Source organism: Myotis nattereri (genome assembly GCF_964212035.1).
Source record: "Myotis nattereri genome assembly, chromosome: 8".
In the NCBI taxonomy this organism is placed as follows: Eukaryota; Metazoa; Chordata; class Mammalia; order Chiroptera; family Vespertilionidae; genus Myotis; species Myotis nattereri.
Genome location: NC_138083.1, coordinates 3,031,009 through 3,054,801, shown reverse-complemented (window position 1 = coordinate 3,054,801; position 23,793 = coordinate 3,031,009). Strand labels below are relative to the sequence as shown.

The 23,793-nt window shown below is 63.6% G+C and overlaps 2 protein-coding genes across 12 annotated transcripts in view; both read right to left on the bottom strand.

Annotated features, from left to right (window-relative positions):
- KCNQ2 (potassium voltage-gated channel subfamily Q member 2) overlaps window positions 1–804 on the bottom strand; it is a gene marked incomplete at its 5' end in the record, with an annotated part of 44,853 nt that extends 44,049 nt beyond the window's left edge. For all 11 annotated transcript variants that reach the window (XM_081097103.1, XM_081097106.1, XM_081097109.1 and 8 more), the window contains one exon: window positions 509–804. In XM_081097103.1, coding sequence (XP_080953229.1) covers window positions 509–804 — 296 coding nt within the window. The remainder of the gene's footprint in view (window positions 1–508) is intronic.
- Window positions 805–13,667: 12,863 nt separating this feature from the next.
- EEF1A2 (eukaryotic translation elongation factor 1 alpha 2) lies at window positions 13,668–22,346 on the bottom strand. Its single transcript, XM_081096732.1, has 8 exons — window positions 22,256–22,346; window positions 20,781–20,997; window positions 18,957–19,136; window positions 18,210–18,506; window positions 16,757–16,907; window positions 15,249–15,505; window positions 14,380–14,614; window positions 13,668–14,058 (listed from the first exon to the last, which is right to left on the bottom strand). The coding sequence occupies exons 2-8, from the start codon at window positions 20,922–20,924 to the stop codon at window positions 13,931–13,933; spliced, it is 1,392 nt and encodes a 463-aa protein (XP_080952858.1). The 5' UTR covers window positions 20,925–20,997; window positions 22,256–22,346; the 3' UTR covers window positions 13,668–13,930.
- Window positions 22,347–23,793: the final 1,447 nt, after the last annotated feature.

The following is a 23,793-nucleotide window of genomic DNA, read 5'->3' as shown; positions in this document are numbered from 1 at the left end:
GGGAGGGGAGTCATGTTAGGACCCCTCCCCATTTCAGCAACCCAGAAACTCTCCCCAGATGGAGTGAGTTGCTTGGGGGGCTGGGGAAGATAGGCCAGCCCCTCCGCCATCATCCCCTTCCTTGGGGGAGCCCAGCTTAGGGGGACCCCCAGGAGTCCAGATCCAGAGGCAAGACGGGCAGCGCCGCCCTCCCTCCCTCCCCGCAGGCCCTTTGTTTGGTGCAATGGCCGTGGGGAGGGGCCTCTCTAGGGCCAAGGAGGGGTGGCTGGGGCTACGCAAACCCCATCCCGCAGGGGAGGGGCTGAGGCAACCCAGCCAAGCCGCAGGGGGGAGGCGGGAGAGGGCGGGGGACAGGCGCCCCCACTCTGATCTGAACCCCGCACCCCAGAACTCCTCCCGGCCTGATCTCTCCAAAAATCTCTCCAGTCTGCGCCCTTCGCTTCACCCCGGGGACGCGGTCCCGGCTCGGTCCCAAGCCCCCGGCGGGGCGCGGAGGCCGGACACTCACACGTAGGCGTGGTAGATGAAGGCCCAGCCGCGCGGCCGCTCCAGCACGTTGTACAGGAAATTCTGCAGCTTGCGGTAGAAAGCGTTGCGCTTCGGGGGCTTCCCGGCGCCCACGCCGCCCGCGCGCGGCTTGCTGAGGATGCTGCCGCGCTTGGAGGCCTCGGAGCCGGCGATGAGCAGGGCGCCATCCCGGGTGCTGTCGGGCGCGCCGGGGTCCAGCCCCACGAAGCCCACCTTGAGCTTCTTCTCCCCGCTCGGGCCGGGGTACACGCCGCCGTTGCGCGACTTCTGCACCATGGTGCCGGCGGCGCCCGGCGGAGGGGGCGCGGACTCAGCGGGGGCGGCACGCGGGGGGCGCCCCGAGCCCAGGCCCCCGGCGCGCGAGCCGCATGGCAGGGGCGGCGGGGGCGGCGGCGGCAGCGGCTCCGCGCTCCAGCCGGCCCGGGCCTCGCGGGGCGCGGGGAGGAGGGGAGACGGGCGGCCACCTCGCTCCGCCCTCCGCCTTGCCCCGCCCCCGTTAACCCCTGCGGAGCCGTGCGGGCCGCGGGAGAGGCGGGAACCGAGAGGCGGCCGGGCTCCGTGCCGCTGGCCAGCCCCTTCCCGCTCCCGCCGCCGCGGCCGCGCGGACGAGAGAACCTGCCCTTGGTCTCCTCTGAGGCGGACAGGACCAGGCGAGCACACGCCCGAGCGGTCCCGGCACCTCCAAGCGGGGCGGGGTGGCTTTCGGGTGGACCGGCCTGACCCCACCCCCACCCCACACTGGCCCTTGCCCGTGCCGGGAGCGTCTAGGCCGGAGGGTTCCTAAGAGGCGACCTGACCTGGGCGCAGAGGCGGGGCCCTGGCAGAAGCGCCGGGAGCGCGGCTCCCCACCACAGGCCGCCGTGGGCACAGCGATCAGGTGGGCGGAGAATCTCGCCCCTGGAGGCCTGGGCTTTGTCTGCAGACCTGGAGGGGGCCTGAGGCTGCGCCGGCTGAAGGGGCGAGGGCTCCGCCGGGGGCAGCGGGGGCGGCCGGAGCGGAGCCCAGGCCCGGCCAGAGGGCCAGAGCCGCACGCAGGGCCCGGGGCTCTCGGGACCACCTCCGCCTCTTCCCACACTGGCCCGGCACCGCGGGGTCTACCTGAAAGGCCTGTTCAAAGTGGTCGCTGTCCAACTGGTAACTTGGCTCAAAAACAGCCCTAGCCCTACCCTTTGGCCTCCAAAGCTAATAGCCACATGGCCTGCTTTTTCTTTTTAATTTGACAGAAAACAATGGCCCCTCAGGCACAGGGCTAATTTGTGAGTCATCCAAAGTGTTGGGGTTGGACTGTGCCCAAGGGCAGGTCCCACGGGCCCACTCCTGACCCCACCTCCGCGCCTACCTGCCCAGTGGTCAGCCCCAGGGACTGCACCCTGCGGAGCCCAGACCGAGGACGGAGGCACCAGCCTGGTCCATTCAGAGGGGTTGGGGGGCCGGCTGGATGGCAAAAGGAAAGGAGGGGCGCTCTGCATTCCCACACAGCTGGACCCACAGGGATGGCACCTGGGTGACCCTTGCTCTCACCCTTCAGAGGGCTGGACAAAGTGGCTGCACTCAGATGTGCAAACTCCAGAAGGGGCCGCCACCTGGGTCCCCTGAGACCGGCCAGTCCCTCCCAGGGGAGTCTCTTCTGGGACTTTGATGTGCGAATGAAGTAGCCCCTGAAGGACTAGCGATGCTGGGGGTGAGGGGTGAGAGGGAAGCCTGGCTGGGGAGGGGCGGGGAATGACCGCTGGGACCCTCCCTTCTCTCCTCTGCAAAGGCGCTTGGTAGGTTCCGGGAGGCGCGTCAAGGTGTGAGCCTCTGCTCCCTCTGTTATGACGTCCTTTCAGTGAGCCGGCTCACTGATCATCTATGTCTTCAGTTTTGTGTCCTGTGCATCGTCTGTGTGTGTCTGGTGTCCCCCAGCACACCTGCAACCCAGGTGAAGCAAGTCATGAACATGTTCAGTTGGGGTGAATTCCATGCAAGTGACAGGAATTCCATTTATTTAAAAACTAGAGGCCCAGCCCTAACCGGTTTGGCTCAGTGGATAGAGCGTTGGCCTGCGGACTGAAGGTCCCAGGTTCAATTCTGGTCAAGGGCATGTACCTTCGTTGTGGGTACATCCCCAGTAGTGAGTGTGCAAGAGGCAGCTGATCGATGTTTTTCTCTCATCGATGTTTCTAACTCTCTATCCCTCTCCCCTCCTCTCTGTAAAAAAAAATCAATAAAGTATATTTTTTTAAAATAAAAAATAAAATAAATAAAAACTAGAGGCCCGATGCACGAAATTCGTGCAGGAGCAGGCCTTCCTTCCCCTGGCTGCTGGCACCGGCTTCCCTCCAGCACCCAGGACCTGGGCTTCCCTCACAGAGGGAGGCCCTGTCCACCTACCGCAGCCCGCCGGTCAGTGTCCTGGGCCTCCCTCTTTGGGCCGATTGTGGAGCCCCCCAGTTGATCACCCCGCTGGCCAGTGGTCTGGACCTTTCTCTGCAGGGTGATCATGGGGCAATGGCCGGGCCCCGGACCAATCGCATCACACCTGCCTTAGCTGGCCTGGCACCAGTGGGTGTCAGCGTGGTCCCGGGTGGTCAGTCTGCTGTTCGGCCATTTGGCCGATTTACATATTACGCTTTTATCATATAGGATAGATGGACAAGCTTTCAGGTTCAAGACATCTTTGCCAAGACAGCAATGAGGATCCAGAGAAGAGTGGAAAATTTCAGGTGCTCAGATGCCCAGCTCCAGCCTGGAGAGGCCTGCAGCCAGCATGAGCTGCCAAGCAGGGCGCTGTCCGGTCAGCACCTCTGTATGGAACACGCTCCCCAGACCCCCAGTCTCCTCCTCCATCCCCCGGGTCGCCGCGACCACACCGAGCAGCCCAGCATAGACCAGTGAGTGCGCTGAGAACCACGGTGGCCACTGTCACCTCCCAGGCCAGCACAGAGGTCTCGGGCACCCACCCACCCCCAGCTCTTGCTCTGTCCCCACCCCACAGGGAGCTCCTTGCCTCTGCACTCATCTCGACACTGCCGGGTCCCACAGGGCTTGGCACCATCAGGCCCCTATGGGTGGTCAGCAGATGTGGCAACTGCTGGTGGCTGAGGCCAGATCAAAGCACACCAGCATTGTCCCCTCCAGGGAATCTGCACAGGGACCCTTCCGAGGTGGTACAGGCACAGCATTTTCTGGAAACCCACTTCTCCCACTCCAGGGGTCCTGACACTTACTCTTTCGGCCCTAACCTGCGACAGGGCAGGGGCTTCTCCTGGCTGGCGGGCCTGGCTCAGTGGCATCAGCGGTGAGGCCGGCCCCCTGTTGGCCGCGGAGGGGGACCAGCTCTGATGCCCTGCTTCTGGGCCCTTTGGGACAGCCATCTGCTGCTCTGTTACATCCCTGTCTGCTCACAAGTCACACAGAAGGTGTTTATTTCCAGCTGGAGTTCCGCGGGCCGGGCTGCGGCCTGAAAAGCAGCTTCCTTTTGCACCAGCACCAGCACCAGCACCAGCACCAGCACCAGCTCCAGCACCAGCACCAGCTCCAGCACCAGCACCAGCTCCAGCTCCAGCACCAGCTCCAGCTCCAGCACCAGCTCCAGCACCAGCACCAGCTCCTGTCTCCTCCCAGGAGAAAGGGGCGCTCCTCCCAGCGCAGCCTGCGGAAACAGATGATCCCGGCAGAGGCCCAGCGGGAAAGCTCACCAGCCCGAGAAAAGAGAAACGCGACTTAATTTGGGGAAATGAGGACGGACAGGTTCTCAATCATTTGGCCTGGGTCAGAGTTTGTCATCCTAACACTATCATTTGGGCAACAGGAAGTGCCTGTGCAGACAGCAAGTCCCAGCCCGCCATCCCCCCAGGAATTTTCCATTATTAGGAGGAGGTGGGGCTGCATTTATCCAGCTCATGGGGGAGTGGGAAGTGAAGAGAAGACTTAACATATGAAAGCATTGACTTTAAAAAACATCTTACACTAAACTCAATAAAAATGTAGACATTTTTCAAAGGATCAGAGTTATCAGCCATCCTCCCAGCCCCTGGCAAACCAGCGAATTGCAGGGGGGAGCTGGCTTGGACTCCTCAGCCACCAGGAACCCATGGACGCCAGGTGTGCACAGCCGGCTGGACAGTGGAGGTAGCCTGGGTGCATGGGGAGGGCGGGCCCTGGAGGTCCCACAGCCCCTGTCCCCGCTCTGCAGGCAGCTCCTAAGAGCAAGGGTGGTGCTTGGGAGGTTGTGGTTTTGTCATTTCCCACCCCGCACTGCCCTTCCCACTCTGTGCACAAGTGAAGTCGGTGACAGCGTCCCTGTGTGCGCAGATGAAACGTGGGGGGCAGACAGGCCACGCTCGTGCACTGCGATGCTGAGATTGACTGAGTCAGTGCTCCTGTGGCTCTTTGACACTCTCCAAATGCTCTCCTCACCACGGACTCTTCCGCCATGTGATGTGTCCTGTGACTCCCAGACTACCCCACCCACATGCCCCGCCTGCCCCTTCCAGCCCCCATGGCCCACCAGCAAGTCGGTGAAACCCCAGTGGCCTCAAGCAAGCAAAGGAGCCTTTGCCTGCAGTGTGCCCTCCACAGGAAGCTGCTCCCGCCACTGGCGCCTGAGGGCCGTGTGCGTCTCCGCAGGGAGGCTCTGCTGTGCCCGCCCTGAAGTGGGGCCTCCCTGCTCCCCTCAGCCCTGGTGTCTCATCACAGCCGAAGCTGTTTTACTTATTTGCTTGCCTCCTATTCACCTCCCTCCCCGCTAGACAGGGAGCTCAAACTGTGCACACACCCACACCCTGTGCACACTCCCACACCCTGTGCACACACCCACACACTGTGCACACTCCCACACCCTGTGCCCACACCCACACCCTGTGCCCACACCCACACCCTGTGCACACACCAACACCCTGTGCCCACACCCACACCCTGTGCACACTCCCACACCCTGTGCACAGACCCACACCCTGTGCTCACACCCACACCCTGTGCTCACACCCACACCCTGTGCACACACCCACACCCTGTGCACAGACCCACACCCTGTGCACACACCCACACCCGTGCACACTCCCACACCCTGTGCTCACACCCACACCCTGTGCCCACACCCACACCCTGTGCCCACACCCACACCCTGTGCACACACAACACCCTGTGCTCACACCCACCCTGTGCACACACCCACACCCTGTGCCCACACCCAGACCCTGTGCACACTCCCAAACCCTGTGCACACACAACACCCTGTGCCCACACCCACACCCTGTGCACACACAACACCCTGTGCTCACACCCACACCCTGTGCACACACACACCCTGTGCCCACACCCACACCCTGTGCTCACACCCACACCCTGTGCACACACAACACACTGTGCCCACACCCACACCCTGTGCACACACCCACACCCTGTGCTCACACCCACACCCTGTGCCCACACCCACACCCTGTGCCCACACCCACACCCTGTGCACACACAACACCCTGTGCTCACACCCACACCCTGTGCACACACACACCCTGTGCCCACACCCACACCCTGTGCTCACACCCACACCCTGTGCACACACAACACACTGTGCCCACACCCACACCCTGTGCACACACCCACACCCTGTGCTCACACCCACACCCTGTGCCCACACCCACACCCTGTGCCCACACCCACACCCTGTGCACACTCCCACACCCTGTGCACACACAAAACCCTGTGCCCACACCCACACCCTGTGCCCACACCCACACCCTGTGCACACACCCACACCCTGTGCTCACACCCACACCCTGTGCACACACAACACACTGTGCCCACACCCACACCCTGTGCACACACCCACACCCTGTGCTCAAACCCACACCCTGTGCACACACACACCCTGTGCCCACACCCACACCCTGTGCACACTCCCAAACCCTGTGCCCACAACCACACCCTGTGCCCACACCCACACCCTGTGCACACACCCACACCCTGTGCACACTCCCACACCCTGTGCACACACAACACCCTGTGCCCACACCCACACCCTGTGCACACACCCACAACCTGTGCACACACAACACCCTGTGCCCACACCCACACCCTGTGCACACACCCACAACCTGTGCACACACAACACCCTGTGCCCACACCCACACCCTGTGCCCACACACATACCCTGTGCCCACACCCACACCCTGTGCTCACACAACACCCTGTGCACACACCCACACCCTGTGCACACACAACACCCTGTGCCCACACCCACACCCTGTGCCCACACCCACACCCTGTGCACACACACACACCCTGTGCCCACACCCACACCCTGTGCACACTCCCACACCCTGTGCACACACAACACCCTGTGCTCACACCCACACCCTGTGCCCACACCCACACCCTGTGCACACACACATACCCTGTGCCCACACCCACACCCTGTGCCCACACCACACCCTGTGCCCACACACAACACCCTGTGCACACACAACACCCTGTGCCCACACCCACACCCTGTGCCCACACCCACACCCTGTGCCCACACCTACACCCTGTGCACACACCCACAACCTGTGCTCACACCCACACCCTGTGCACACACCCACACCCTGTGCACACGCACACACCCTGTGGACACACCCACACCCTGTGCACACACAACACCCTGTGCTCACACCCACACCCTGTGGACACACCCACACCCTTTGCCCACACCCACACCCTGTGCACACTCCCACACCCTGTGCACACACACACACCCTGTGCCCACACCCACACCCTGTGCACACTCCCACACCCTGTGCACACACAACACCCTGTGCTCACACCCACACCCTGTGCACACACCCACACCCTGTGCACACTCCCACACCCTGTGCACACACCCACACCCTGTGTCCACACCCACACCCTGTGCACACTCCCACACCCTGTGCACACACACCCGTGCACACACTCGCACCCCTTACCCGGCTCATCAACTCTCCCTGAATGAGTGAGCAGTCCCGTTTTCAGGTGGGCATCACTTGGACCCTCCAGCCAGGTCGCGCCCTCACTGACTGGCCTGGGCTGTGCAACCAGAGGACGAGGAGGATGTGGACACTGCAGCTCCATGCCATGGAGACAGGCACACCGCCAGGGCCGTGGTCAGCCGCCTGCCCACACACAGGCTGCCGGCATCTGGACACTGCCCCCACCACCTTGCCCACGCTCACTTGAGTGCCTTGCTTGCTTGGCCAGATGCCCAGTAGGCTTCGGACAGAGCTGTCCAGTCTGGGGCAGGGCCTGTGGGCTGTCAGAGTCCCCACCCCCACCCTGCTCACCCAGGACAAGGTCCCCACACAAAGCCAGAGGGTGGGACAGGAAGGCTGGACTCTGACCAGCAAACCAGCGATCCTCCGCCTGGACAGAGCTGGCATGCTTGGTCAGCACCAGGCTCTGCTGAGGGCCCACAAGCCACTCTGCCGGCAAACACGGGCTCCACCCACGGCTTTGCTGAGGGCAGAGCGTGTGGCTGCAGAGCGTGGACAGGGTGTGACTGAGCTGGTCAGGTAACCTCACGGAGGCCAAGTTCCTCGCTGGTGAGGGAAGAGCAGGGCTGCCCTCGGCCAGCGGCCAGCTGCTGAGGGTTAAGCCGAGAGAATCCTGTAGGGTACCCTGGGTGGCGTGGGCACAGAGGAGGGTCCAGGAAGTGGCAGGAAGGTGCCAGGCAACCCCGGATCCTGCTTAGAAACACTCCTTCTTGGTTTCTTACAGACCCTCCCTCAGATTGTCATTGAAGGGAACCATCTGCCTGTCCCTCCCCACTCAGACATCTGGCCACATCCTTTCCCGTGTCCCACCCACAGAATGAGGGCCAGGTAGGCCACTCGCTGTCGCCTGGAGACGTCTGGTTGTTATGACAGAGCAGATGCTGCTGGCATCTAGTGGGTGGAGCTCCTTTACTGCCCAGGAGCAGGAAGAATTACCTGTCCCTGATGCCAATAGTGCTGAGGTTAAGACAGACGTTTTCTTTTTAAATGCAGCTATTCCCGGCAAGTTAGTCATTCACACCTTAGCATGAAATAGTGCAAACAAATGGACTTCCTCCCTAAAGCTTGGGAAAATACCTAAGCCAAGGGATGAGGATTTTTCATGGGAAGAAGGCAGGAGGCAGGGATGTTGGGCAGGCCTCCGTGTGAGGGCCACACCCGCCAAGTGGAAACAGAGCGGCCATCATCAGAGTCCAGCACAATAGCCCTGGGCTTTCCATGTTGCTGTTCTCTACCTTGATGACAAAACGCACTGTCACAGCTGTGTCGCCGCTCGCTGGCCTCACTGCGTGTATGACTTTGGGTCAGTCGCAGACCCTCTCTGGGCACGGATTCCTGGCTGCAAATGGGGGCAATAGCAGTAAAGACGCCACAGAACCGAGCTGGTGCGATGGGTTCGGTCTGTGAAGCGTTGAGCACTATGTAAGCTTTACAGTGAAAGTAAACGCATCGCTGGCAGGCCTGGCTCCGCATGCACTGCTGTCCCCAGCCTGCAGGGGGCGGCCCCCATGTCAGGAAATGGGGAGAGAGGACACTAAGGCACCGAATGCCCCCAGGCCCCCCTCCCCCCAGCAGCTTTCCACGAAAGCCAGGTGCAGGGAGGGGGCCCTGGGTCGTCATGGGTGTGGGGCATCCATCAGGCCCTGCCCCTCGGGGGGCAAGAACTCTACCAAGACACTGGGCGATGAAAGGGAGACCCCACACCCTCAGCATGGGACTGAGCATGGCCCCTCTTTCCGCCGCCCCCCCCCCCCCGGGCATATCCTGTTCTGCCTGCCCCTCCACCACCCCTTTCCAGGCAGCCAAGCCCCGCAACCCAGGAGCCCCGCTGGCTCCACAGCGTCAAACTGCGCTGGTGCTGGTGGTGTCCTCCTCACAGAGTCCCCCGGGAGCTGGGCCCACCAGGCCTCAGAGATGGCGCAAGCCCAGCCCACGGCCACCGTAGCTCCTCCACGGAGCCTGCAGGTGCATCCTCAGGGAGGCCACCCAAAGTCTGGTCTCGTCCGTCCCTGCCCCCCACCCTGCAGGTCCACCCACTTGGCCAGGGTGGACACCAGACAGGCAGGGTCTGCCTGGGTGCTCTCTCACCTCCTCCCAACGTTGCCTCCTGCACCCTGCCGCCGCCTCCCACGCAACCCCAGGCCAGGCCCAGACCCTGGCGTGCTGAGCTGATCCGACCTCCATTCTGGCAGCTACCGCACCTGGGGGTCCCTGCCTCATACAGCCTCCACGGGCTTCCCGGCTCCCCTGGCTCCCCACTTCCCTAACCCTAACCCCAGCCGACCCCACGGTGAGACACCAGGAGTTCCGAGTGGAGCCTGGGAAGGAGCCAGCTCCCAGCACCTCCGACCAAACGCTCTCCTGCCTTCCTCCCTTCCTCCCGCTCACACCCGGACAGTCCAGCTGCCTGCCAGCCTCCCCCACACCCTCACAGCTGCAGGACAGGCGCAGCTGCCCAGCGCCGCCCAGCGGCTCAGCCCAGACTCCAGGCTGCCAGCCAGCAGAGCAGGTAAATCAAAACACGTGCTCACATGCACGCACACACATGCACACATGCTCTCTTTGTAGCATGCACACACATGGATCTAAACCCATGTGCATACACACATGCACACCCACGAACACACACACATGCACGCGCTCACTGGCTCAGCTCCTGAGGGCTCTGGGACACTCCACTGCACACCCCACACCCAGGCCACACGCACACAGGGGCCTGTGGCCTGCTGGGCTCACATACCAGATGCACGCATGTCACGCAGCACACCCACGGGCCCCTCAAAGACACACCAGGGCCCCCAGCAAGAGACAAGCCCACAGTTGCCAGTCTGAAACCACTGTCAGGGCACTGGGCTGTCCCACCAGGGCCAGCCTGTAGCCTGGGGAAGGGCAGGGTGCCCTGGCAGACAGGCGGGAGGCAGATCAGATTCGGCCATCTCAGCCGGACCCGAAGCCTCAGCAGCTCATGAATTTTTCAGAGGCTCCCACAGTGCAGATGGAAACCACTGGGGGTCCTGGGGCCCTGCTCTAAACCACCCGCCAGCCCAGTGGAGGGCGGGAGCGCCTGCCTGGCTGCTTCAGGCCTCGGCACCAGCCCTGCCTGCACCTCTCTGGGCCCCGGTGTCCTCCTAGCAACCCCGGCCCTGCAGCTCTACCCCCCACCCCCGCCAGGGCGCACTGTCCAGGCTAGTGTCCCCCTCACCCACGCACTGTCCTATCCAGCTGCCACTGGGGCTCCCCAAGTTGAGGTCACCCCTACCTACCCAGCTCCACTGACCACCTGTGGAGGGAGAGAGCACCCAGCTCCTAGGCCTAAGTTTGTCCCTGCGTCTCAGCCCGGCCCGAGGGCCTCAGCTCTGACTGACGGCCACTCCCAGAGCTGGACAGCGCTGTGCCTAAGAGCACCTGACCACAGCAGTCACCCAACCCTTCCCAAAGCCGGCCAGGTGCCACCTGCCCTGTCCTCGGTGGGGCGGGGGGGGGGGGGGGCAGGACTCAGGCACTCCTGCCAAGATCAGTGCCCCAGGTCCCCAGAACCTTCCAGAGGCTCTCAAGGTCAGAACTGTTTTTGCAATAACACCGGACTAGTTCTCTTCCCTCCTTTCTGCCCTGCACAGTGGCGTCTCCAGCGGTGTGCCATGGCGCTGTGTGTGTGCCAGGCATTCTTGTTTATTATGTTTCCTTTGTCGTGAGATTATGGGTCATTTTGGTTTTTCTCTTTATTTTATTTTTCCCGTCAGCATTTATCCCCTACACCCTCTTCTGCCTCCGCTCCCCCCACCCCGCCCCTGCAATCACCACGCTGCATTTTTTTGCTTAAGATTTGGCTCTTTATTTTTTAGTATGTTTTTATTGATTTCAGAGAGAAAGGGAAAGGGAGAGATCAAAACATCAATGATGAGAGAGAATCATTGATTGGCTGCCTCCTGCACGCCCCACACAGGGGATCGAGCCCACAACTCAGGCCTGTGCCCTGACTGGGAGTCGAACCATGACCCGGAACATAGGTCAGTGCTCAACCCGGAGCCACGCCAGGCGGGCCACACTGCATTCTTGTTTTAAATATCTCTGTTTTCATTTCCAGTCTGCTCCGCACCCATAGATGCAATCTCAGCCACGTCTGACACTGTGAGGGTCTGAGACGCACAGCCCAGACTGTAACCTCGGGACTCTGCCGCACCCCCACAGCCTCCCTCCTGACAGGCGGGCACATCTCACTCTGACTCTGTAGCATAGGCCTCAGGTGTGGCCAAGACCCACTGAACGGGGGCTGCTCCAGGAACAGCGGAAATGCTACCCAGTTTGCAGTGCTGGAGGCAGGGGAGCCCCCACCCAGAGGTCAGTGGGAAAATCCCAGGAGGGGTGCCTGCGTGTGCTGCCCCCTTGTGAACACCTGGAGCTATTGCATGCCCCACCAGGCCGTGCTCCCAGATTTCAGCCTCCTGTCACTGTCCTTCCCCAACCCTCCCCCACCCCGTGGGGCCAGCCCCAGCCAGGCACCCAGGGCGCAGCAAGGCAGGGGCGAGGCCAGGCTCTAGACTTGTGGGCTTGGGGCTTCTCAGACCTGCCTTCATCAACCCAGCCCAAAAGTGGTGCCCAAGGAATAGAGACCCTTCCCGGAAGGCCTGCCCTCCACCGCCAGGAATGGGAACGTGCTCTGCCTCTGTCCTCACCTGCTCTTGGGAGTCCATGAGCCTGGCAGGGCCTGTGCCCCGCCCTCCACGCACCCACCTGGAGGGCCAGCAGTGGGCCCCCAGCCCAGGCCTCTGCTGTGTGGACAGCTCACATCGTCCCACCCTCAGCGTCTGGGTGACCAGGGTCCCCAGAGGGGACCAGTGACCAGGACCAGAGGTTGAGGACCCCTCAGGGGCCACACAAGATCCTGTCTCTGGCTGGCAAGTTGCTCTTATTTGACCCCCGTTCTAACTGGGCCACGTGTGTAGGACAACTTCCTGGGGCAGAGTCCCACCACTAGACAAAATCTACAGGCTGGTCTCAATTTCAGGGAAACAGCAAATACTTTGTCAGTGTAAATATTGTGTGGGAGATTTATATTGAAGATTATCCCACTGACCCAAAATCCCACTGGGCCTGGGTGTCTTGTGTATTTGCTGCCTCGCCGCCCTCCTGGGAGGTCTCTGTGGGTCAGCCGCCAGCATGACCCCACCCCCGGAAATGAATCCAAAGGGCACGCTGCTCCCGGGTCTTCCTGGTCCTACCCCCACATGCAGCTCCCAGGGCTCGCCCCCTCCACGGGGCTGGTGGGAGACACCAGCAGCCCCTCCACAGGCCTCTCTGAGCCACGTGCCCCCACCCCTCCTGGCTGGCAGCACCCCCGGGGGGTTGTGGGCTGGATGCACCCCCTGACATTCCAGGCCCCATCCCTGAGACCTGAGCTGAGCCTGTGTGGCAAGAAGGGGTTTTGAGAAGTTCCTAGATTAAGGGTCTTGGGGTGAGGCTATCCTGGGTGAGGGAGGCAGGGGGAGGCATGGCGCAGAGGCAGAGACGGAGTTCCGGCCACAGCCCAGGGCCAAGGCCAGGGGGCCCTGCCCTCGAGCCCCGGGCCCTGCCAGCACCCTGGTTCTGTCCCGGTGATTCTGATTTTGGACTGTGAGAGCCCCTTGCTGCCGCTTTGAACAGCCAGCGGTCATTTGTTGCAGGACTTCACACACTCCGGGAGCTTGCTCTTGGCCTGAGTCTGCCCTGGGAGCAGGTTGGGGTCCGCTTGCCCCGCCCTCAGCTCCTGGTGCAGCCCCCACGGGCGGGCTGGCTGAGCAGTCCCCCTGCCATCCTGCTCTTGCTGACCAAGGTCAGGCTTGACCAGGGTTTCTGGGGGTGGCATTCCCGGGTGGGCTGGGCTCAGCTGAGGAGCAGGGTGGACACGGTGCTGCCGCAAATGACCGGCTGGGGAGGGGCCCAGGAAAGTGGGTGAGGAACGGTGGTGTGAGAGAGTCACTCGTGGGGAAGCGGCCCTCAGCTCTCATCGCTTCTCAGAGACCCCAAAGCATCCAGCGCCCCCCCCCCCCCACGCTTGCAGATCTCAGGGGAAACTGCAGAGCCCCCTCATGGCAAGCCAGACCAGCTGGACTTGGGAGCCGGCCTCCTGGGCGGGCCCCCCCCCCCCCGCCCCCCAGCAGGCGCACACAGCTGTGGGGTCGCTCGGTTTATTGGTAAAACGGGCACTGAGCGCGGCGAAGGCTGGGTGCGGAAGCGGCGGTGCGGGCTCTTTTCCTCTTGAAGAACTTCCACTGGACCTTGATGGCGAGCATCCAGTCGCTCACGGACAGCCTCTGACACACGGAGGTGCAGACATGCTTCTGGCGGGGGGGCGGGGGGCGCGGGCGGGGGCGGGGGCGCGGCGGGGGGCGGGGCGCGGCGCCGCCGGGGAGGGTCGCGCCGCGGGCGCCCGCGCTTCACTTGCCCGCCTTCTGCGCCTTCTGCGCCGACTTGGTGACCTTCCCGGCGCCGCCGCTCTTCTTCTCCACGTTCTTGATGACGCCCACGGCCACCGTCTGCCGCATGTCGCGCACGGCAAAGCGGCCTGCGGGGAGGGTGTGAGGGCGCGGCGCTCCCGCCCGCCCGCCCGCCCGCCCGCCGGGATGCAGCCTGTGGCCGCCGGGCTGGGACCCTCGCTGGGCTCCAGGCCCGGGAAAATCTGCGTGTCCCTGCGACTGCGCGGCAGCCACTGGACTGGCTGTGCGCCTCGGGCGAGTCACTGGGAAAGGGGCACCACCCCAGACCTGCCCAGGGGCCGCGGGTGCTCCCGGAACAGCCCGCTCCTGCTCAGGCTCCAGGCTAGCAGAAAGTCAAGGCCCCTCCCTGGCGGGGCCCTGGGGCTGGGCCTCCCTCACACCCCACTCACCCAGAGGCGGGTACTGGGAGAAGCTCTCCACACACATGGGCTTCCCTGGGACCATCTCCACGATGGCTGCGTCGCCCGACTTCAGGGACTTGGGGTTGTCCTCCAGCTTCTTGCCGGAGCGCCGGTCTATCTTCTCCTTCAGCTCCGCGAACTTGCAGGCAATGTGGGCCGTATGGCAGTCAATGACCGGCGAGTAGCCGGCGCTGATCTGCCCAGGGTGGTTCAGAATGATGACCTGCGGGCAGAGTGGCATGCCGCCATCAGTGACAGGTGGGCATCAGGGCAGGGAGAGGCTACAGCCCACCTCCCAGGTCCCTGGGGCCCGGGTGCGGACTGTGGGAAAAGGTCCAGTGGGACAGACCTGGACCCCGAGGTCGGCGCTAGGCACTGAAGTAACGCAGATAAACCAGCCACCAGAGAGGGACGACAGACAGGTGCACTGTCTGAACGCGCTGGTGGGCGCCTGTGTATCGGCCCTGGCCAGAACTGCGGCGGGGGTGGCGAAACGGGGCCCCAGTTTTTATATTTCAATTACATGTCAATAAGGCCGACTTTTGTCATGTGAGGAAGGGACCAAAGAGGGTGCAGTGAACGTGTAGAGAATAAAAGCACCACAGAGACGTCTGTGGCAATAAAGTGATAAAAGCACTTTCAGGACCCAAGTGGGACCGCAGTGAAGCCCAAGTGACAGGCCTGGGCTCCCCGCCAGTGCACCCTTCCTAGGAGCCCTCAACCCTGTGCCAACCTCTCCAGGCCTGGAGGTCGTGTGTGCAAAGCAAGGGTCTGAGTTCTCCCAACGCCAGGCCAGGGCTGCCCAGTGCTCGGCCGCTGTGGGCAGCCCCTTACCGCCTGCGGGACTGGGCACCCACCTGGGAGGTGAACTGGGCGGCCTCCTGGGGCGGGTCGGACTTGCTGTCCCCACACACGTTGCCCCGGCGGATGTCCTTGACGGACACGTTCTTCACGTTGAAGCCAACGTTGTCGCCAGGCAGGGCCTCGCTCAGAGCCTCGTGGTGCATCTCCACCGACTTCACCTCCGTGGTGATGTTCACAGGCGCAAAGGTCACCACCATGCCAGGCCGAAGGATGCCCGTCTCCACTCGGCCCACAGGCACAGTGCCAATGCCTGGGCCCAGAGGAAGGGGGCTGTGAGGGGCAAGCGGGCCAAAGGGGTGCCCCTGGTCCTCCCTGGCAGGCATGGGGCGCGGCCACAAGGAGGGAGTGCGGGGGCAGGGAGACCCCAGACGAAGCAGACACACAGAGGTTCACACAGAGGCGGAGGCTCCCCTGACCCCACAGGAAAGGGACTGAACAAGAGTTCCCAGAACCTCTCAGGGGGGACGGGGCAAGGAGAGGCCATCTGGGCTGAGGGTCCCTTCCCTGCCCCCAGGTGAGGCACTGGGCCCCTCGCCTCTGAGGCTCCTCCTGGAGAGTGGGGAGCACCACCCACCGGAATGACCCGGCCCAGCTTCAAAGCCCTGGCCCGGGGCTGTCCCTCAAGGGACATTGGTGCCACCCTTCTCATGGGCCTGCTCACACCTGTGTGGCTTCCCACTGGGAGTCTGGTCTCTCCACAGCCCAGGGGAGGTTCCACCCCATCTCCCTGGCTGTGATGGAGGCTCGTGTGACATCACAGTGTGACAGACACGGGCTGGTGGCTGTGCTTATGCTGGGTGAGCACGTCCCTGCCCCTGCACACAGGCCCTCATGGGTCTCACACTTGGTTATGTCTCTGTGTCAACTCCTGAACAGCATTTCTCGCTCCTGGGCAAGGACGATATGACAGCCCAGGTCAACAGCAGTGAGGGGTCCCCACTCACCAGCAGGCCGGGCGGGAAGGGGGAGGTGGGGGTCCTGTGGGCCTCCCCAGGAGGCAGAGGGCGCAGTCAGTCCCCCCACCCCACCCCCGCCACTACATGAGGTCCCATGAGGAAGTGTGCAATCACAACATGCAAACATGCAGCCCAGCAAGACAAACGGCCCTCCAGCTGCACTCAGGCCACAGGGCTGGCACCCCTGTGCCACCAGCTCTTGGCATCGGACCAAGCACTTATCTGGAGGGAGGAAGACCTGGCAAATACTGGGCAGACCGATGGATGGGTGGGGGTGGGCAGCTGGATAGAGGGATAGATGGATGGGTGAATAGATGGATAGGGTTTTGGGGTGGGTAGGTGAACAGATAGATAGAGGATGGATGAATGGTTGAATGAATATATGGGGGATGGATAGATGGATGGGTAACCCAGAAAGTGTGCAGTGTGGGGGGAGAGGCAGAAAGATCCTGACATTGGGAGCTCGTTTCAGGAGAGAGGTCTGAGGGGCAGAGCTGGCCGAAGTGGGCTGGGCACCTATAAGAGAGCCCTGTACCCTCACTCACCACCAATCTTGTACACGTCCTGCAGGGGCAGGCGCAGGGGCTTGTCCGTGGGGCGTGTGGGGGGCAGGATGGTGTCCAGGGCCTCCAGCAGGGACACGCCACTGGCGTTCCCTTCCTTACGCTCCACTTTCCAGCCCTTGAACCACGGCATCTGGGCAGGAAGCAGGCACGCATCCCATCGCAGAGACAGCCTGCACCACCCCCCCAAGTCCCAATGGGGGAATCCTAGTGCAGGCACCCACCTGAGGGAGCCTGGGGGGCAGGGGAGCTAAGCTCCGCCCTCCACTGTCTAAGGGCCCATTGAGATGCTAAACAACTGACCCCTCCCAGCTCACTCCTAACACCACAGAGACACTGGGCAGAGAGAAAAAAGGACGCAGAGCCTCCACCTCAGCCCAGACCACACACAGGGTTACTGGCCGAGCTAGCGGCAGAGTCCGGCCTCGGCCCCAGAGCCCATGGTGCCCACCATCTCTAGGCACGGCCACAGAGCATTACCCGGGCTTCTCCTGACAGTAGACCCAGCCCCGTCCTATCACCGAGCCCCTGCCCACCAGCCCCAGAGGAAGACAAGGCCTGCAGCACCATGCCCAGGTCCATCCCCAGGGACCCTGTCCTCCAGACACCCCAGGTCAACAGCAGTGAGAGGTCCCCACTTGCCAGCAGGCCAGGCAGGGGGAAGTGGAGGTGAGGGTCCCATGGGCCTCCCCAGGAGGGCAGGGGGTGCAGTCAGCCCCCCGAGCACTACATGAGGTCCCACGAGGGAACGTGCAATTGCAACGTGCAAACACGCTGCCCAGCAAGATGGGCGGCCCTCTGGCTGCACCCAGGCCACAGGGCTCCGGGGCTGGCTCTCCTGCGGGTGCCCTCCATGCCCCCCCCCTCTCTGTGTGGGTGGCTGCAGTGCTGGCCAGAGTGAGTGGCCACCCTTCTGGGCCAGGGTGTCCTTGGCTTGACAGTGCCAAGGCACTAGGTCTCGGGTTCAACAAATTCAAAACACCCAGCTCCACTCATCACCTCCTGCCCAGTCAGAGCTCCGGGGACAGTGGCTGCCCAAGTGGCCAGCAGAGAGCCAGCCTTCAGCCCTTCCCAGAGCCCAGTGAGTTCCAGGTCCCAGGGTGCCCGGAGGCTGTGAAAACTAACCCTGCACAGCAGCTCCTGGAGACGCCCATGGGCCCAGCAGCTGCCGTCTCTACAGTGTTGACCTGAGGGGACTGTCCTAGCCAGAGAAGGGGCTGCAGAAGCCTCTGCCAGCCTCGTGTGGTCCCCGAGGACACCCGCAGGGGCCGGCTCAGGCACTGATACAGATTAAAGAAGACCGTAGGGTGCAGGGAGTCTAGGGACAGCCCTCCGACCCAGCGCCCCACCCTGACCCTGCCTGACCTTTGATCCAGTGCTCTGGGCCCTGGGGAAGAGGTCTGAGCCGCCCTACCACCTCCCGCCAGGCACTCACATTGGGGGAGGGCTCCAGCATGTTGTCGCCGTGCCAGCCGGAGATGGGCACGAAGGGCACGGTGGCCGGGTTGTAGCCAATCTTCTTGATGTAGGCGCTGACCTCCTTGACGATCTCGTCGTAGCGCTTCTCGCTGTAGGCGGGCTCCGTGGAGTCCATCTTGTTGACGCCCACAATGAGCTGCTTCACGCCCAGCGTGTAGGCCAGCAGCGCGTGCTCCCGGGTCTGCCCGTTCTTAGAGATGCCCGCCTCGAACTCACCCACGCCTGCCGCCACGATCAGCACAGCGCAGTCCGCCTGCCCGGCAGGCACAGCACCGTGAGCCCCAGACCCCACCTACTGTCCAGGCCCCTCCGGGCAGCAGACAGGGGCCTGGACAGTCCCTGGGATGGGACCTGGGAATCTCGACCTTAGGGGCAGTGGCAGGGGCTCATCTGTCTGTCTGTCGGTATGCATGCCCCGGCAAGGTCAGGGACTGTCCGAGTCTGTCTGTGGCACAGTGGCCGGGACACTGGCTGACTGTCCTTACAGGCACTCTGCCTGGTTGAGATACTGAGGCGCTGAATCAGTTGTTTTCGCAACTCTGTACCAGGTGGGGCAAGAGGGGCAAAGGTGGGTCTTGTGCCCTGATGAGGAAGCAGAGGAGACCCGACTACCCTTCGATGACTCGAGCCCGCACCCAGGTACCCTCTGAACGGGAGCCCTTGCCCCCCCTCCCGGGCCCCTGTGGCCCCACAGTCTGCCCACCTGGGATGTGCCAGTGATCATGTTCTTGATGAAGTCTCGGTGGCCCGGGGCGTCAATGATGGTGATGTAGTACTTGGTGGTCTCGAACTTCCAGAGGGAGATGTCAATGGTGATGCCGCGCTCCCGCTCCGCCTTCAGCTTGTCCAGCACCCAGGCATACTTAAAGGAGCCCTTCCCCATCTGGAGGGGTGGGGGTGGCTCAGGGCGAGCCCGAGACCCAGGCCCAGACCCGCCTGGCCAGCAGACCCGGGGCCATGGGAACAGCACGTCACAGCAGAGAGGTCCCGGCGAAAGGCAGGAAACAGGCCCCCGCCCCCATGCTCCCCACTGGGAACCCGGAACTCTCTGAGGAACACTCAGAACTCAACCCAGGTGGGGTACCCTGGCTCCCCAGGCCCAGCCTCCTGCCTCCTAAATGGGCGCAACTCAGGCATCCACCAGTAGGTGGCGCAAGGGCCTGTGACCGGCTCTGAGAAAAGCCGCAGGCCAAAGCCCTCCCCTGGTGGTGGCTCCCCTTTATTGGAAGCTAAACCCACTCCCCCAAGATCCCTGCCTCAGCCAGAGGCCGACACCACCACTGGGTTTAGGCTGTCAAATCAAAACCCCTCTGTGATCTCTTTTTAAAGAAAGAAAGAAATCGAATGAGGTCACATCAAGGCCCGCTCTCCAGCTCCTTCCCTAGTCAGCGGCTTCCCGCAGCTCCGCGCCCCTGCGCCCCTCCCTGGCCCACTGAGCAGGGGAAGCAAAGCCAGGCTGCTCTCTGCACATACCTGTGCCCAGTGCCAGAGAGACCCCATGCCTGGGGGCCAGGGCTGTCGTTAGGAGAGCAGCCTTGGTCACTGCCCAGGTGGACACAGCTCCCTGCCAGGGCTCTGCCCTCCCGGAGGCTGCCCAGCCAGAAGGGGCCACCCAGACAGGACCCCAAAGACCGGAACCATATGCCCTGAAAACACCCTCAACCTCCCTCCAGCTCCAGGCCCACAGGGAGAAGTGACACAGCTTTGGGGCCCAGGCATGGAGGGCTGTAGCTCATAGCACCTGACCCCGCCCCATGGCCAGAAGCTGTCCCCTCCCTGGCCCTGGTCCCAGCTACTGTGTCATCCCGGTGAGAGCCCACACAGCTCCCCCAATGGGGGCTTCTCACAGAGCTCAGGGTGGGGGCAAGGGGTGCAGAAAGCAGGCCCCCACTCCATGGCCACTTCCCATCCACAGTGGCCAAAGAGCAGCTTCAAGAGAGGGGAGGTCAGCTCACGGGACCGCCCTCATCCTTACCAAGCCCCCCTCCCCCTTCCCTCAACAAAGGGCACCTCCCTGGACAAGCAGCCCTCCCCAGTCTAGCACGAGAAAATGGAGCTGATGGGCTCAGTGCCCATCAATCAGCTATTAATAGCACCCTGAGCCCTGGCCCAGCCCTGGAACAAGCGAGGGCAGTGCCACCTCCAGCCCCAGACCTCAGCGCTGGGGACACGGGAACCCAACCCTGGGGGGCACGAAAAACAGGCTCCAGGGCTCTCAAGTCCAGTGTGGCAAAATGTTCCAGAACCTTCTGTGCAGGGCAGAAATGCTATCTCCAAGCTACCCCTTACCCTGGGCCAGATCCAGCAAGCCATCTTCCTCCCCATCAAGCACATCCTCAGAGAGAGGCAGCCAGTGCTCCCCCCATGCCACTCTCATCCGGACCCTCTGAGGCACACGTCCCCCACACAGGGTCCCTTAGGGCTCACGCCCCTCTTGCCCTGGAAGAGAGACGCCAGCCACATGCCCGGGGGCTGAGGCCAGCCTAGCCTCCGAGCGGAACCCGCCCTCACCCCGCCCCCGACTCACCTCGGCAGCCTCCTTCTCGAACTTCTCAATGGTCCTCTTATCGATGCCCCCGCATTTGTAGATGAGGTGGCCTGTCGTGGTGGACTTGCCTGAGTCCACGTGGCCGATGACCACGATGTTGATGTGGGTCTTCTCCTTGCCCATGGTGTTCGGGGGTGGGAAGGGCCGTGTGACCTGGGGGGGCTCTGGCTCGGGCAGGAGATGCTGAGCAGTGGCTCTGTGGGGTGATGGTGGGGGGACAGGGGACAGACCCTTAGAGAGAAACCCAGCAAAGATGCAGCCCTGCACAGGCAGCAGCACATCTGGCCACAGACCTAGCCCCCAGGCCAGGCCAAGTCCCTATGCTCCGTGGGAAGGTGAGACCCAGCTGTGCCTGACCCAGCTGAGCAAGGTGGCGATCCAAGCAGCCCCCATGAACATATCAAGGCCCACAGAGCCCCCATGAAAGAGTCTGACCCCCGTCTGGAGACACGGAAACACACAGGCGGACAAGCCCCATGACCAGTCAGGAGCCCGGGGATGTCACCTTGCCAGCTCTCCAGTGCCCTTTCCCCATGCTGTTCTCTCACCCCAGTTCTGGGCAGGACACTGCCCCCCACCCCCACCCCACCCCCACCCGCAGAGCCGCGCAGGAGGAAGGCCAGTGCTCCCCGTTCTCAGGCAGGGACAGGGACAGGGACACGCCATCTTCCTCTCCCTGCCTGGCTGGCACCAGAGACTCGCTGGCCTCAAGCTCCAACAGGACGGAGGTGCCCAGATCAGGGGCCCAGAATAGCCCAGCCCTCCCCCTCTGGGCAGGGGGCAGACAGTAGGGAGGCGGGTGTCTCTGTCCACAGGAGGAAGAATCAGGCCCCTCAGCCTGAGAGGGACCAAGGTTGGGGGACACCCTTTCCCTCTTCCTTGTGGTCAGGGCCCCGGGCCAAGCCCCTGCCCCATCCTGGAGGCCATGAAGAACCCTAGGCTGCCCAAGAGGGCCAGGCGGCTGGGAGGGAGGACGGGCACTGGCGGGTGGACCCCAAAGGGGTGAGGGGAGGGGCTGCTGACCAGGTCCCCGGGTCTCTCCGCCTCCCCTTCCCCCATTCCGTCGCCCGGACACCCCCACAAGCCCCAGCACTGACTCCCCTGCCCCAAACCTGCAGACACCCGGGCGGTCCCAAGGTCACGGCGCAGGGCAGGGCGACAGCCACCGCCCAGGAGCCCGGCCCCAGCCGCCGCCGCCACCGCCACCGCGTAAACAAGCACCACCGAGGAGCCCCCACCCCACGCCCGCCGTGGAGACCGACCCCGGTGTCGGGTCCCGGCGCGCGGGGTGGGCGGCAGGTCCCTGCGGTGGCGAGCAGCGCAGCTTCGCTAGGCGCGGGGTCCAGAGCCCTCCGCCCCCAGAGCCCTCCGCCCCCAGGACCGGCCCCGGCAGGGAGGGGACCCCCGCGGAAAGCTGGGGGCGGAGGCGGGGACTCGGGACCGAGCGTCCTTACCCGGAGCCGGGTCTCAGCCAGAGGGACTGGCGGCGCGGGCGCCGCGGTTTTATCCTCCGGGAGGCGTCCACCTATTGGCGCGCGGGCGCAGTGCGCGGCCTCAGCTCGGCAATGCGGCAGCCGGGCGCGCGGCGGGCGGGGCGCGGAGCAGGGACGCGCGAGGAAGATGCGGGAGGGAGCGCTGCAAAGGCGCCGAGACCAGACGCGCCCCAGGGAGCTCAGGCGCAGGCGAGGGGCGGGGGAGAGCTGGGGGCAGGGAGAGGGAGACGGGCGGGAGGGAGGGCCAGAGATGGAGAGAGGGGCCAGAGGAGACGCACAGCCAGAGACCGAGGACGGAGGGCAGAGGCGGAGGCCAGGCTCAGGCGCACCCAGAGAGAGAAGTGGGGAGAGAACCTGCAGAAAGATACTTCGAACATAAACGGAGGTCCCTAGGGGTGCGGCCCGCGGGGACAGGGTGGCAGGGGTGCTGGGCAGAGAGCAGGGCAGGCCTGGGGGCTGGGGACAGCCTGAGGTGGGGTTCTGGGGCCAGGGGCGGGCCTGGCCCTGCATGTTTGGTGCCTGTCCTGAGGCATCTCCAGGATGCAGCCCAGGGGGAACCGGCTTGTCTGCAGGCCCCTGGCCCACCTGCCTGCCACACAGGCTCACCGCGCAGGCCCCCAAGCCAGACTCCTCCCTGCCTGGCCCCGTGGTGCGGCCGGGAGCGCCTCAGCCCGGCCGAGGTTCCTGGGCAGATCTGCTCAGACCACCCTCCCTTCAGGCCCCTGGAGAGGGCCATTTCCACCTGGGCCCCTCTCAGTGGAGACACTCAAAGTCTATCCCCAGAGCACTGCCCCCCAATATCTTAAAGGGCCGTCCTGGTGTGTATGTGTGCACGGTGCTCCCCAGGGAGGCAGAGTTGCCAATGCAGTAATCTGCTCCCGGAGTCCCAGGCTGTGGCCCCTCAGCCTCCCTCGCTCTAGGTCCTGGTGGGGGTAGAGTTTCAAGCCGCAGATGGCCCCATTCTGTAGGGGGGCGGCCTGGGGACCCTGGCCAGGGGGTTTCAAGGAGAGGGATGGGGAAGCCCTGTGTTGTGTGGAGACCAAGGCTATGGAGCTCCTGGGACCTGCGTCCTGTCAGGTCACGTTCCCATCATCACGTGGCCGGTGGCTGCTCCCGTCTGCCTGGACCCTGAGGACAGGCGTGTCGCTCTCTGTAACCACAGGCTCTGGGAGGAGGTGGAGCAGGGTCTCGGGAAATGTGTTGAGTGGATGAGTGCAGAGGCCCCGTGCCCAGCACTCCCCACTGGGGGGTGCAGTGGGGAGCCCCCAGCGGGTCAGGAAGTGGAGCGGGGACAGAGCAGTGGTTAGGGCCCAGCAGGTCTCCCGGGCCAGTGAGAAGGTCTCTCAGGGAAGGTTGGGCCCCGCCCAGGGCTGTCCCAGGGTCTGCCCCACCCTCAGACCCACAGACCGGGCAGATGACCCCACACTTCCCAGTGCTGCTGATACCATCAGACAGAAGCCAGGGAGTAAAAATAAATGCTTGGCGAGAGAGCGAGGCCA